The sequence below is a fragment of the Bison bison genome, unplaced genomic scaffold (assembly GCF_000754665.1).
Source record: "Bison bison bison isolate TAMUID 2011002044 unplaced genomic scaffold, Bison_UMD1.0 scf7180017864304, whole genome shotgun sequence".
NCBI classification, from domain to species: domain Eukaryota; kingdom Metazoa; phylum Chordata; class Mammalia; order Artiodactyla; family Bovidae; genus Bison; species Bison bison.
Genome location: NW_011494876.1, coordinates 4,478,067 through 4,493,584, shown reverse-complemented (window position 1 = coordinate 4,493,584; position 15,518 = coordinate 4,478,067). Strand labels below are relative to the sequence as shown.

Sequence of the window (15,518 nt, the reverse complement as noted above, 5' to 3'; positions counted from 1 at the left end):
GGAGCCTCAGTATCTACGTTTTCTCCTTTCTAGTACAACTAGTACAACAAGTAGTACAACTACTTATAATAATAATTGCAGTGTTGGTGATAACAAATCCTACAATATATTAAGTTTTTCCTGGGTTTCAGGCACAGAGTATTAGTTTATTTACCCCTCACAGCATCCCACAAGTTTGGTATTACTATGACTCCCATTTTATGGATGAAGAAGTGGAGGTTCAGTGAGTTAATATGCCCAGCATCTCCCAGAGAGCAAGTGAGGTATCATGCTCAAGCCAGGCTATCTGACTGCTCTGTCTCCAGTGCCTTCTCGGGGGTGGCACCTGGCATTTCATTCACCACCTTAATAACTCATCATTTGCTAACTTGATCATCATTTAAACTATAGACTTTTCAAACTGAAATTTGATGAGACAGTAGTGAAATCTAAGTGGTTCTGGCTGTATTACTTTTAACTACATAAATGATGGGATGGAATTCTGGATTCTTCATATGAGGTTTCAAGAACTAAAAATAAACGAATAAGTCAGAGCAGCACTTATTTTTGTAAGATACCATGTGCAAATACAGTCCCCCCATGAAGCCTGATTGAGTAGGATGGGAAGAATGAGCTGAGACTTGTTCCTAGTCAGCCGCACCACTGCTGCTTAACCTCTCTGTGCCCCGTTTTCTTCACCTGTAAAGTGGGGTGATGTCCACGTGTGTCCCTGGGAGAGCCTGGGATGCCCAGGCACATAGTTGGAGCTTTTTAAATGGAACTCTTACTGTCATCTATACAAGCATGTGTTTTGCTATGATTAAATCTGGAGAGTCTGAAATCAGATATGGCAGGTGTACAGCACCCGACCCAGGGATGTGGGTGTAAACCGGCTCCCAAGGCCTGCAGTGTAGAGCGTGGCCCGACTTCTGATCTGGCCACTGCAGACATGTAGCGGCCACTGTCCTCTGTCCATCCACTTCCTCACTTTAAGATGTGCGGCCGGATCCTGGAGCTTCTGTAGACCTCAGGGCTGCGAGTTGCCCACAGTGCCGCAGTGAATGCAAGAGCTCCTGCCTCCTCCAGTGTCACCCAGCAACGCGTGACTGTCCAGTGTTGCCCGGGTATTGCTTATTTGATGTTTGCCTTTCAGACAGGGTTTCCCAGGTGGGCAGAGAACCCAGCAGCATGAATGCTGCTTACTTTTTTGCCACTTAGCCTCCTCCTCCTGAGCAATATCAGTGAAAAGTTGAAGTTGGGTTCAAGACATAGGTTACAAATTTTAAGTAATTATAAAAACATGAAGAGCGGTGATGGTCAGCCACAGATGGCCTGTTGTCAGCTTTGGCACCAGCCTTTGGGAGACTCTGAGAATAAAGGTGAAGATGAGTGGAAGCCTTTGGGGGGTCGCATCCAGGGCCTGGTTCCCAATCCCAGTGACTGACACTCTGCTTTCTCTTCCTCCCTCTCTTCCCCCCACCTCCCTGGGCAACCCCTTCAAGCCCACAGCATCGCCGGCCTCTTCAGCTGACATGGCCCCCATCAGCTCAGGCTCTTCCACCTGGACATCCTCCGGCATCCCCTTCTCCTTTGTCTCCATGGCGACTGGGATGGGCCCATCGTCCAGCGGCAGCCAGGCGACCGTGGCCTCCGTGGTCACCAGCACGCTCCTGGCCGGCCTGGGCTTCAGCGGCGGCGGCATCTCCTCCTTCCCCAGCACTGTGTGGCCCACGCGCCTGCCTACGGCCGCCTCGGCCAGCAAGCAGGCCGGCAGACCCGTCCTGGCCACGACCGAGGCCTTGGCCAGCCCAGGCGCCGACGGCGATTCAGCGCCCAGCAAGGACGGCGAGGGCGCGGAGGAGAGTGAAAAGGACGAGAAGAGCGAGAGCGAGGACGGCGAGCGGGAGCACGAGGAGGAAGGCGAGAAGGACTCCGAGAAGAAGGAGCGGAGTGGGGTGACCCACGCCCCGCGGGCACGCAACCACACCCAGCCCACCGCTGCGCCCTCGGCCCCCGGCACCGCTGCCCAGGAGGGCGCGCATCAGACTACATCCGGGCGCGAGCGGGCCCGCACTGCCATCCCCACCGCCCGGCCCCAGGACGCCCTGGACCCCCTCTCGGTCACCCCCACCCAAGTGCCCCCCACAGTCACAGAGGAGCAGGACGAAGACAGTGATCCTGCGAGGCCCGAGATGCCATCCAGGAAGCCCGTGCCCCCAGGGGACCGGTTTCCCGAGGACAGCAGGTTCATCACTGTTAACCCAGGTAAGCGCCGCCCCTCCCCTGAGCCCTCAAGCTGATGTGAACAGTCTTACCCTTGAAGAAATATTTGAGAGCAGAGAGGGAAGATCCAGAGAGTGCTTAGTATTCCTGGAATTGTGTGCGTGTGTGTGTCTCTTAATATTTTCTTCTGATAAAAATCACCTCTTCTATTAAAGTGGCTCGACTAAGTCTTGCCTTCATACTTGCTTCCTGGTAAAGTCGACTTGCTTAAGTAACTCCAGGCACTTCGGCCATACCGTGAAGTACATGATGGAAAAAGACATCCATCTTGAGAAATGTATTCTTTCCGATTTCTTTGCTTAGGCTCTTACGCAGCCCCTGTGTTTCTGGGCTGCCTGATCGGTGCCAGTCGCTTGCCGGGGTGCTGACTGAGGTGAGCATGATGCCTGCGGCTTGAAGCTCACGGGGGAAAAGAGGAGCCCGAACCAGGGAAGTTAGGAAATAGAGAGGTTGGAAAGCAAGCAAGCAGATCCATGGGCAAGCCAGAAACCTAGCTAACAGTTGGTGGAGACTGTGAACGATCACAGTGAAGGAAAGAAATAGGGTGGTGTCAAAGAAAAGAATCAGGAAGAGGGCAAGGAGCTATTTTAACCATCAACGGCCACTCGGGGGAAGTGACTTTATATTAAAACTACAGGGGTGAGAACCTCCAGCGTGGGGAGAACTGGGATTCGCTCATCCCAGCTTGTGAAATAGTGCCCCATTTGCTCGGAATTGTGCGTTTTATGGATGATGACTCCAGGGCACAGCTGGTCTGCCCTCGGCGGGGAGGACATGATCCCCATCTTCCTGGCCAGGGGTGATTTTGTGGCTCTGTCCTATGCTCACATCTTATTGAAACATCCTGGTAGTTTTTACAAGGGAGTCCTGAACATGAGGGGTTGTTATTGTTGTGGGGGTTTTCTTAATAAGAAAGTCTCTCTTTTGCCAGACTACAAGATGTTTAGTAACAATTTTTTTCTTTCTTTCTTTTTTTTTTTTTTGCGTCTAAGCTGTTGTGGAGTTATAAGAGTGCAAAAAAAAAAAAAAGCAACTGGTAAATATTTATTTGCTTTTGCACTTGTAAACATTAAAATTCATCTAAAGCTGAGACCTCGTATGTTAAGATACAACTTAGAATAAATTTTCATGTTTTGAATTACGTTCCTCCTTAAAGATGGTATGGACTCATGTTTTAAAGTGTGGGTCTGCTGCGGGTGCTGCTCACTTTGTCCCGGTTTTAGGGGAAGGTGCAGAGTGGCCCTCTAAGAATCAAGTAAAGGAAATATCAAGCCACTTGGGAAGCTGTTTGCAGCTCTTCCTGCAGGAGCAGTGACATTCCCTACAGGAATTGATGTGGAAAAGTTGGATTTCTTGCATTTGGAGATATTAAAAGAGATACTTGTGAGGTACCCGCTTAATACCAGGCACTGGACTAGGCGTTGGGAATAGACTCTAGATCTAGTCAGGCTTGTGTTCTCCTGAGGTTTATGTTCTAATGGAAAAGCTTGAGAGTGTTCCAGTAAATGAATACATTGCCATCAAGTGCTGGAGTTGGGGTCAGGGACAGTTTTCATCCAGTGGTCAAGGGAAGGGCATTTGAGTGGAGACCCCGGTAGTGAGAAGCTAGCTAGGCAGTGACTCATGGAAGAACATTCTGGGCTATAGGAGCAGCAGGTCCAGAGATCCTAAAGTGGGGGCTAATTTGGATCAGTCAGGGAGCCATCAGAGGGCCAGCGTGTCTGGACCCCCGAGATCAGGGATGCAGGATGAGTTAGAGCAGAGCTCAATTCAGAAAGGGGCTTGTCAGCCATGCTGAGGCTTGGGTTCTAAGCAGTGTGAAAAACCAGTGGTGGATTTCCCCAGCAGAGTTACTCATCTGATGAACTTTTCCAGAAAGTCATTTCAGCCTCTCTGTGGACGTTTAGGGAGGCAGGAATGGACACAGGAAGTTGAGTTAGGAGGTGAGGACTGAGGCAGCTTGGACCAGTGTGGTTTCTCCACAGACAAGTAGTGGACCTGGAATTGGTTTTCAGGCTTGAACAGTTACGCTTGCAGGCTAGGGGCTCTGGCAAAGTAGCCTTCCGAGCTGGCTCCTCTTAAACATTTCTTTGTCCACACTCCTGAAAAGCTCTCCAAGAGAAGAGCTTGAAGCTTTGGCAGTTTGAGACACTGGTTCGGGTGGGGGCCTGGGATTCAGTCCAGGTGAGCGGAAATGAGTCCTTGCAGTGGCAGTCAAGTTGCTGGTTCCAGGGAGAGGGGAGCAGAAACAATTGGTAAAACCTGTGGAGTTTTCTGCCTTCAGATGCAGAACCTGTGAGTCTCCAGCTTCAACCCTGCACGCATCTGAGTGTCCACGATCTTGGCAGAGTAGCTGTGGAGTCAGATCCTCCTAGGAGGCTCTGCCCTTTATTCTCACAGGGTCTTCAGGCCAGTCTTTTGCTCAGCATCCTCACCTGTAAGGTGGGCATAACTAGAGCCCTTAGTGCAGATAAACGGAGCCACCCTTCTTGTCAGTGACACGGGAAGAGGAGCTTCACGCAGCCTGAGATCCACAGGACAGCAAGAGCGACTATGAGGCAGCCCCTTGCAGGTCTCCAGCAGTCATCCTGAAACTTTGAAGAGCAGGCGGAGACTGTGGTCCCCAACGAGCTGGCACTAGAAACAATCTCCAGAAACTCCAGTCTGCCCCCAACACTGGTAAAGCAGAGCTTCTACCTTTCCACCTTCATCTCAATGGGATCGTCCACTTCTTCCCAAAGTCAGAGGGATCTTCCTTTAGAATTTCAGGTAGTTCCAATTTGAGAGTGGTGGTGGGGCTTGGTTAAGCCAGAGATGAGCAAACTTTTTCTGCAGACAGCCAGAGAGCAAACATTTCCAGCTTTGTGGACTGTAAGTCTTTGTTGCAACTATACCTCTTTGCAAGGTGGCATGTAAGCAGCCTGAAAGACCCCACAAATGGGCGGACGTGATTTGAGTTCTGGTAAAACTCAGTTTTCAAAAACAGGCAGTGGGCATGATTTGATCAGCAGGCTATCATTTGTTGACCCCTGTGGCTTTACACAGAAATGTGTGTGTGTGTTGCTCAGTCATGTCTGACTCTCTGCGACCCCATGGACTGCAGCACACCAGGCCTCCCTGTCCCTCACTGTCTCCCGGAATTAGCCCATTGCCCATTTGTCGGTCACGTCCATTGAATCGGTGATGCTGTCCAGCCACCTCATCCTCCACCACCCTCTTCCCCTTGTGCCTTCCGATACTTTGGCCACCTGATGGCCAGCTGACTCATTGGAAAAGACCTTGATGCTAGGCAAGATTGAAGGCAAATGCATGTGGGCCCGTTGGTTAATAAAAGATATAAGTAACTTGAGGGTAAAACCCCATGTTGTGCATGACCCCCAAGGTCTCACTTTGCCTCGATCCATCTTGCCCATTTCTCCATCTGCCTCCTCCAGCTTGGTGTTTATTTTTTTAAATGAAATCCCCATCATTTTAATGTTAGTGGCGACTTCTTTTAAAGACTCTGGATGTACATTTGTGTAAATCTGTTCCACATTTATTTTTTCTTCGTGTTAAAAACAATTCTTCCAGTCGATATTTAGTCTCTTCAAAAAAAGCATTAACGTTAAACAAATTGTGTTATTTTTTTACCAGCATCTCCAAAAGGCTTATTTAAATCCCCTTGATGTTTGATAACATCTTTTCAAAAAATCCTATGAATAGTATCTTCAGTATTAACTTGCAGGGAAGAACAGAGAACGATTCTCTAGAAGAAAGGGGCCAGTTCAGACACATACAGGAATCAGGCAGGTAACAGCCAGGGTCCCTCCCTCAGCAGCCACGGCCCAGATGTGGTGAAGACACCCCCAGAGGCCAGTTGATGCAATACAGTGTTCTTGGAGTACGCAGCATGCCCCAGCAGTAGCATCTCAGGGTGGGCACAGTCTACAAACTCATCATTTAATGCTGGGGTTTTCCCTTTTTTTTCCTCATACCTGGGAAACTCCTTTTTCAGACTGCATCTTGCTCAGAGCCCCATTATGTAAACACTCATTCACTGAAAGCTGGCTGAGTGCCTCCTCCAGTTCAGGGGTCGGGAGAGTACAGTCTCCAGACCAGATCTTGCCTTTGACTGACTTTGGTCCTAACCCTGAGCTAGGAATGGGCTTCCCTGGTGGTCCAGTGATAAAGAATCTGCCTGTAATGCAGGAGACTGAGGTTCGATCTGTGGATCGGGAAGATTCCCTGGAGGAGGGCATGGCAACCCACTCCAGTATTCTTGCTTGGAGAATTCCGTGGGCAGAGGGACCTGGCAGGCTACAGTCCATGGCATCACAGAGAATCAAAAGGACATGACTGAAGCAGCTGAGCACACACGTAAATCTGCAGTAGACTCAGTGAGCCAGAGACTTGGGGCTGCTTTCCTGCTCTGACTCAGAGTCGAGGGTGCTAAGATCCAGTCACCTCTCTCCCTTGGGCAAATCTTGAGTACCTCTTGGGAACACTTACACTCTAAGGAAACCCAGCTTGAAAATCTTTAGAAACAATTGCATCGCTGCTTAATATTTGTTCCATGCTGGTGATGTGTGCTCTAAAAGCCAAAATGTGATGTCACTTATTCTACACAACCCCAGGGGGCCTCTGCTGTCTTTGTGGCCCTTAAACCAGTGGGAAAACTGAGGCGTGCGTGCTAAGTCACTTCAGTTGTATCCAACTCCTTGCAACCCTATGGACTGTAGCCCACTAGGCTTCTCTGTCCATTCTCCAGGCAAGAAGACTGGAGCAGATTGCCATTCCCTCCCCTAGGGGATCTTCCCAACCCAGAGATTGAACTGGTGTCTGTTAAATCTCCTGCATTGGCAGGCAGGTTCTCTCCCACTAGCATCACCTGGGAGCCTGAGGAAACCAAGGCTCAAAGGTTAAGGAATTTGCCTGAGCAAGGCATGGCGAGACGGGGGGTCAGACACAGGCCCTGAACCCACCTGGTGCTGCTGGCTTCCTGCCCTTGGGGCTTATTCGCCAAGTGGGCAAATAATTCCAATGAATTATTAATTATTAAGTGAGTATTTGAATGTGTCCTTGTAAAAAGAAACCATTTTTTCACTTTTGGCACAGACTCTTAAGGTCACCTAGAGATGAGCGTGTTCCCTTTCCTCACAGGGATATTTGGCAATATCTGGAAACGTTTTCGGTTATCATGACTGAAGCAGGACCTGCTCCTAACATGTAATGGGAAGAGACCAAGGATACTGCTGAACATCCCAAGACACAGACCAGTCCCACAACAAAGAATTTCTTAGTCCAAAATGTCCATAATGCCATGGTGGAGAAACTCAGATTTATAGGTTAACATAAAGTTCCTTTTCAAAGATGTTTACTTGGGAGGAAAAAATAGGAGGTAATTTAAGGTCAGAAATAAGTAGCAATACAGGCTCATGAATACAGAGCAGACGTCATGACTGAAATTCAGCTGGGATTTATGGGGGGAGATGCTTCATGCTTTGTTTGGTTGGCTTTTTGGCTCTGCTGGGTCTTAGCTGCAGTGTGTGGGATCTGCAACCTTCCTTGTGGCGTGCAGAATGTTCAGTTGTGGCTTGCGAACTCTTGCTCGTGGCATGTGGGATCTAGTTCCCTGACCAGGGGGTCGAACCTGGGCCCCCTGCACAGGTGCACAGAGTCCTAGCCACTGGCCCACCAGGGAAGTCCCTGCATGCTTTATTTAAAGTAATCAGACCAGGATCTTGTACGGACTGTCGTCACAGTTTCCAGCCTTCCTGGTTTTGTTGCTCAGGCTCCTTTTGTGGGGAGAACTCTTCTACGTCATATGGCTTGCCCCGGCTCCTGACTGATTTTCCCACAAGTGTTGAGAAGAACTAGCTTGGGTGCCCTGAAGGCACCAGTGTGGTTTAGTTTCCTCCTAGAAAGTGTCTGGGTCCTTGGAAGTTTCTGTCTCTCACTCAGTGATCCCGAGACTAGGACAGATTGTATACCTCTTGATGTAGGAAACCAGACCTCACCGAGAACAAGCAGATTTTCACAGAGGCTGGAGCAAAGGATCCGGGTGTAAGGGGCTGTGTGTCTGGCATGAGTCCTGGTTAATGGCAGAGACACATGATGTTGCAGTGAAGCATCTATGGTGGTGATTTCCAGTAGATTGGGACCCAGGACCTGCTGTGTTTATGGAACTTGAATTAAATTGGGATTTACCAAGTGCCTTCAGTGTTCCAACGCCTTATTGAAATACAGGTGACGCTTGCATTGTTTTGAGTCTGAGCTCTGTGAGAAATGGTAAGGGGGCTTATTGATGGCAACTCCTAGTCATGATGTAAATGGAGAGACATGATGGATGCTGTAAATTGAGCTCAGACACGGTCATGGGAACATGAAACCCATGTCCCCTTGCAGGAGAGTATCTGTAGTTGTGACTCAGTCATGTCTCTTCAACAGCAGTTTAGCTAATGCCAGGGCTTCAGAAAATAAAGACAAGTTTTGCGGCCCTATAAAAAAGCAGCTTTCTTTTTACTTTACAACTGTTAGGGGTGCTAGCGCAAAACTCGAAAAACAAAATAGAAAACAACAAGTGTTGTTGAAGATGTGGCAAAACGAAGACTTTTGTGCCCTGTTGAGGGGAATGTAAAATGGTGTAGCCACTTAGGAAACAGTATGGACGTTCTTAATAAAATTAAACATAGAATTGCCGTATGATCCAGGAATCCTATTCCTGGGTATTTACCCAAAAGGATTGAGAGTTGGGTCTTGAAGAGAGATTTGAACTGTCATGTTCCTAGCAGTGTTATTTATAGTGGCCAAGTTTCCAAGGAATGGAAACAAGCCACATGTCCAATGACTGATGAATAGATAAACAAAATGTGGTATATTCAGAGTGGAATGTCATTCAGCTTTAAAAAGGAAGGAAACCCTGTCACAGGGCTACAACATAGATGAACCTTGAGCCAGTCACAAAACACACACACGTGCGCGTGCGCACACACACACGCACACACACGAGGCCACTTACATGAGTTACCTAGAGTAGTCAGGTCATACAGAAAGTTGAATGGTGAATGGTGGTTGCCAGGGGCTGGGGCTGATGGGAATTGTCATTTCATTGGTACAGAGTTGCAATTTTATAGATGAAAAATAGATTCTTTGAAATCACTTGAGCAACACTGTGATATGGTTAACCCTACTGAGCTGTACTCCTGGAGATGGTAAAGATGGTAACTTTTATGTGTGTTTTAACACTATTTTTTTTTTAAGTAGCACCGTAATTCATAGCTGCAGCTGGTTTTGAAGGAGTGGCATTATCCAAACAAACACAGTCTAGTTTTTTGTGACTTAAACCCAGCTATAGATTTTGAGTGTGCAGGTTGTCCTGCTCTCAATCTCCCTTGAAATGTGACCAAATCCACCTTTCCCCAGCTCCTGAGAGTGGCCTGTCGGGATCCAAGCCCCTTTCAGTATTGACCACATAGAGGTTCTTGTCCCGAAGCAGAAGTTGAGCCCTTCCTGCAGGGTAGGAGGCGTCTCCTACGGGTCCATCTGATATTTCCCTGCCTGTAGCATTTATAGTACATTGTACTCCGTTTTTATTTGCTTCTACTGGGATGAGAGCCAAGCCAGTAAAAGGCAAACAGCATTAATTCAGTGATGACATATGCCACTGAAAACTGTTTTTCTTTTCTTTTTTTTTTTTTTTTTTGAGAAAGCAGAATGGAAGCAGTTTATTCAGATTCTTGTGGATGCTGAAATAAAAGAGGAAGATGATCTGTGGGGAGGTCATTCACCCTCCCCCGCCCTCCACACACAAATGCTCAACAAAGATTATATATTAGCATTTTGCTCTACGTTTCCACTGGAAGATGTTTCTGAAACTAAATCATTCTCTGAGTCCCAGGCCTGCCTGGCCTGACATCTTCTGACCCTCCTAGCAGCCCCTTATCTGCACATCACATCCATGGGAGGAGAAGGGGGCATAAGTCGATACCCACTTCCCATTTTTATCCTTTTACACAGAACAGCAAGACGCAGCCCTGGAAAGAGTATGAAAGGGTTCTAGGTTCACAAAGGGGAATGGCCCATGCTGTAAAGATGGAGCAACAGTCTGACTCACTTCTCATTGGTTGAAAACTAAAATCACTTTCAGGATAAAAGCTGAATTGGGAAAGCTGCCTGGTCAAGTTGATGTTTTCAGAATCCTGGTCAGGAGTTTTGTTAAACCATGCTTTTTGCTTTTGATGATAAGGCTTTTACAAAAGCATTATCATGTGATAAGGTGTGCATGCGTGTGCATTCCTGCTGCTTCCTTGCGTCAGAGTGCCATATTGCAGATTGGAATTCGACTGGCCAGAGGGAGCTGGCCACTGGACCCAGGGATAAAGAAAGCAGGTCTTATGTTGTGTTAGGGAGTGGTGAGGACTGTGACAAACGAGTGAGCCATAGCTTGTCTTAGAGAGTATGCGCCTTGCTTCCAGCTGATGTTTGCCATCTGGGAATTCAGATCTGTGATATGGGAGATTTTGGATAGTTTTTTTGTTTTTTTTTTAATTTTTGATTTTGATTTTTTGCTGAACTCTATTGTTTATGAAATCTTGGCACCTGCCTCTCAATTTAATTAATAATTCCCAGGGGAAGGGGTGCCAACCCACACATCTTTGGGCTGCCAGTTCACACTGCCCATGGCAGGCAGGAATGGCTGGGCTGGTCCTGCTAGTAAGACCAAAGCAACTGGACAGATCAGAGATGGGGGCAAGAAGGTGCCATGTTAACCCAGCAATCCTGCACTTGTCCTGGTGTCAGGGTTCAGGCATCACAAAGAGAGGCAGACTCTCCTGGAGCTGGGCAGCCGGGCTCTGCTAGACCGTTCAGGAGGTAGCTGGGTTACAAGTGAGGCTCTAAATACAAGTGAGCTGCTCCTAACTGTTCACCCACTCAGTCATGTCTGACTCTTTGCAACTTCATAGACTACAGCATGCCAGACCTCCCTCTCCTTCATTGTCTCCCAGAGTTTGCTCAAATTCATGTCCATTGAGTTGGTGATGCCATCCAACCATCTCATCTTGTATCGTTCCCTTCTCCTCCTGCCTTCGATCTTTCCCAGCATCAGGGTACTTTCTACTCCTAACAGTTGGGAGCATCTAATTTTATCAAAGTCAGCAGTGTCGCCTGGTTGAAAGGAAGAGAAGAACCACTGTTCTCTGGACGCAGGTACTGGGCTGAATGCTTGGCTGCTCAGGGCCGTCTTTCTGAGGATGCAACCTTTGCAGTCACACAGCCCTGTGCTCAGAAGGCCCTGTGTTTACATTTATGTTCTGCTGTCACCTCTTGAAACTCTTCAGTAATTTTGAAAAAGAGGCCCCATGATTTCCTTTTGCATCTAGCATAGTCTGCTTTGCATAGGTTATTTTATTTAATTCCCCTAAGTCCCTCCAGAGGTGAGTGTTGTCCTCTTGTTTCCCCTTGATAGAGGAGCGACCAGAGGCTCAGAGACAGTCACTTACCCAAAGTCACAGAGTTAAAAAGGCATGAGGCAGGATTTGTAGTCAGAATTTGCAATCCTGGAGGGCAGGACCTTGGTTTCTCTGAAAAGTCAGTAGTATGGTCTAGTGTTTGGGGCCTTGGCGTGGGGAAGATTGTTGGGAGACCGAGGGTAGGGGAGGAAGTGTAGACCCAGCTCAGGTGGCAGGTTATATGTTCCGAGTTAGTTTCTAGTGGTTGACTGTTTGATGGCACTTTCTCCTTTGAGGGCCTGCTGGGCCATACCTTGAGTCAGGCAACAGGACAAGTGTTTCTTCCTAAAGCATGGCAAGAACCTCTAGTCTTAGAACAGACTTTGAAGTTCTGGCTCTTCTCTGGTGGTCACCTCACAGGCTGCCCCCACTGCCAATGCCCCCAGAACCCACCCGAGGTTCTTGTGATTGCCATGCATGCCCTCGTATATTACAGGGGATTCAGATTCTGCAGACACCTGACGAGTGCTCTGCATCTGCCTGGTGCTATGCTAAGGTGCTGAAGAGGGAGAGGGTGGTGGTGGTGATGATGGTCGTCACAGTTGATAATGTTAAGTAGGTGCTTATGGGTGCCAGGCAGCACGCTAAGGGTTTTATCAAATTAGCTCATGTAATTGTCACACCCCCCTCCCACCCCATTGTAGTGGGAAGTATCATTATTTCCACTTACAGATGGCAAAACTGATGCCCAAAGAGCTTAAGTAACTCCCCAAGTGTTGCATGACTAGGAAGAGACAGAGCTTTATTACTGTTCTATATGGAGACCATCGGCCTGCTCTGCGGGACCTTACAGTAAGAAATAAGAGAGCGCTTGAACTTACATGTGCCGTAAGAAAAGTGCATGATGACAATCACCATAGCGAAGATTAGAGGATTTATTTAGTTTTTGCTCAATGCCAGGCACACCTCTAAGCACTCTGCTTGTGTCTTGAGTTTTCCCGCCACATCAGGGAAATAGGTTCTTGTCTCCCCATTTTATAGATGAAGAACTCCAGGCCCCAAGTGATGCCAGTTATCAATTACAGGTCATGTAGAAAGTGGCAGAGCCAGGGTTCAAACCTGTAATCTCTACTGCACCTTCCAGAGAGCACAGACCAAGGGTTTCGGGAGGCTTCACAGAGGAGGTGATCCCTGCACCTGAGCCAGGACTGAGGGATCAGGAGGAGCTTCCAGGATAGGATGGAGCAGTGCTCCCGGACAGTGAGCTCAGCAGGGTCAGAGGTTGAAAGGTGGGATCATGGCCCAGCTGGTCACTGGATGGGTGGATGTGGCTGGATCCCATTGCAGCAGAGGTGAGTAGCAGGAGACGATGGGGTGGGGGAGGCCACTCATGGAGGACCATGCTGTCACCAGGGGCAGGGCGGGATTCCTCAGGAGGAGATGCGCATGACTGAGTGGCCATGGAGTGACATTCCAGGCTCCTGGTACCATGAAGACAAAGCGGGACTCTGAGTTTTAACATGCAGTCAGCTTTGTTGTGCCCAAGTGGAAATCCAGCCGCACTCCTATTTTTGCCTGGCTTTTACGTAAACGACCTAGGCAGATCGCGCTGCCTGCCGTTAGTCCAGGCGGAGACCAAACTGCTGTCAAAATAATCCTTAGATTTTTCTCTTTCACTGCCAGCTGTTGCTGGTCTGAGTTCTCTTCCACAAATGCCACCATTCAAGGGGCTGTCTTGAAAGGGACTTCAGATAAGTTTACTTCTTCAACCTCTCAAAAAAAAAAAAAAGTGCTCACACAGGCGTGATGAAATGTTAGAAACAGCTCAGTTGTGAAATCTGAGGGAGTTTGGGGCGAGGGTCATTCTCAGTGGTTTGAGGATGAGCAGGATGTGACTTTGCCTTCTGCCTCCTCCCCGCCCCTGCCTAACCATGCAGTGGCCCAGACAGGAAGCCTCTTCTGTGAGAAGGAAAGGAAAGAAATAAGACACTGGGTATGCCCGGGCTTCCTGGGGTGGAAAGTGAGTTCCATGGTTGTAAGGCGTTTATGTCAGCCCTCCTGCCATATTTTCCATTAAGGGCACCATCCTGGCTTTGAGATTCCGCACCACCAGCCACATAATTACCTGGCTGGGCTGCCCCCTGCTGGAGCCCTGCAAAATTCTCATTTGCAACTCGGATTCTTTCTGCAGCCGGTGACCAGAGCTTTGCAAAGAAAGCATGGTATAGAAGGAGAGATTGTACATCTGACACTTGTCTGCCTCAGCTTACAATCTTGCAGGACATGTCCTGTGGCCTAAAACCGGTTCCCTTAATCCAGCCTACAAACCCTGGCTGATGGGGCCTCCAACTCCATTTTGGACCCCCACTTCATCCTCATACCCCCTCTACTTCAGTGCTCTCTCTCCAGAACACATCCATGCTTGCCTTTGACCTGGCTAACTCGCCTTCATCCTTCAGCTGCCATCTGAACATCAGGAAGCCCCCCCAGAATCCCTGGGCTGAGACCACTGTTCCCCGGGACCCCTTGTGCTGCCATGGCATCACTTTCATTTATTCCAATTGCTTGTTCATGCATCTGCTCCTCTCCCTTTAAATTCCCACCCCACAGACACAGAGTTGTTCCCGTCTGACGTCTTCCTGCCTCCGCACCCCGTCTCAGCATGCCTGGCACGCAGTCGGGACTTGTCAGATAGATGCTAACGGAAGCCTCTGGGACATGGTATCACGAGAAATGGGCTAGCATGGTTAGGGAGGCTCTTTATAAACCTCCGTGTGCCCTGCTGAGGTTTTTCATCAGTGTGCGTGCCTTTGTCTTGTCACCTGTGAGCTGGGCATGCATCTGGTTCCGCCTGTGCATGAAACAGAGGAGGGGATCAGGGTCAACTGCATTTGAGGAAACCCAGTAAAAAGGCTGTAACCCATTTCTTCCTCACTCCAGGTCTTGCCTCTTTAATAATCTGCTCCCAGGGCCAATTATCTCTTTCCTGCTCAGCCCACCTCCTCTCTCCTGGAAACCCAGCCTGATTAGCCCTTCACGTAGTCCATCCAGCTCAGGTGCTCGGGGCTGGCTGAACGCTGGCCTCATTTCTGCAGAGCAGGAGGAATCCTCGCTGAGCCCTACAGCCAGCGGTGGAGGTGTCTGTGGGCTTCTCCCTGCGATCAGGGAACCTTTGCTTTCTCACCACGTGCTTCTCCTGACCGTCTCTGTGCTCCTGGGCTCTTCCCAACCCCACGCCGCCCTCAGCTTCCTGTGGACCACCTGGAGATTTCCAGGCATCGACCCCACTGTTCATAGACTAGGTTCTCACCTGAGTCTGCTGGGAACTTGTGAAGATCCTTGGGACCTGAGAGAGAGGAGGAGGAGCTGCTGGGGTAAGAGGTGCTAGCCGACCCGAGAGAATCCTCGACTGTTCCGCAAGCTTCCCCTCTTAACCCCCAGGCTGGCTACTGTTGAGTGGCCGATGTGTGCTGGGAGCAGAGAGAGATGTGGCTGCCTCTCTGAGAGCCTTTAGAAGGATGGGGTGAGGGGGCAGGTGGGAAATGGGATCAAAGGAAAAGCTTTTGAACCAGATTTGAGGGAAAATGGGTTCTCTGGGGATCTGGGTGGTGGGAGCTGATGGGCGGAGGAATCTGGGTACTTCTGCAGGGGTGTGCTTGAGTCCTGCTCCTTCCCCTTGGCCGGGAGACTGGGGGATCCACTCGTGGACAGTTGTCCCACCAGGACTGTTAGGGAGGGTGGTTTCCCACAGCAGGACTAGAGGAGGGGGTAATGGATACTGCTGCTGCTGCTGCTAAGTCGCTTCAGTCGTGTCTGACTCTGTACGAA

At 49.1% G+C, this 15,518-nt stretch overlaps 1 protein-coding gene across 3 annotated transcripts in view; it reads left to right on the top strand.

Moving 5' to 3' along the window:
* The window catches only part of PTPRG (protein tyrosine phosphatase, receptor type, G), a 775,476-nt gene that overhangs the window by 672,113 nt on the left and 87,845 nt on the right, over nt 1-15,518 (top strand). For all 3 annotated transcript variants that reach the window (XM_010851541.1, XM_010851540.1, XM_010851538.1), the window contains one exon: nt 1,482-2,244. In XM_010851541.1, the coding sequence (XP_010849843.1) occupies nt 1,482-2,244 (763 nt within the window). The remainder of the gene's footprint in view (nt 1-1,481; nt 2,245-15,518) is intronic.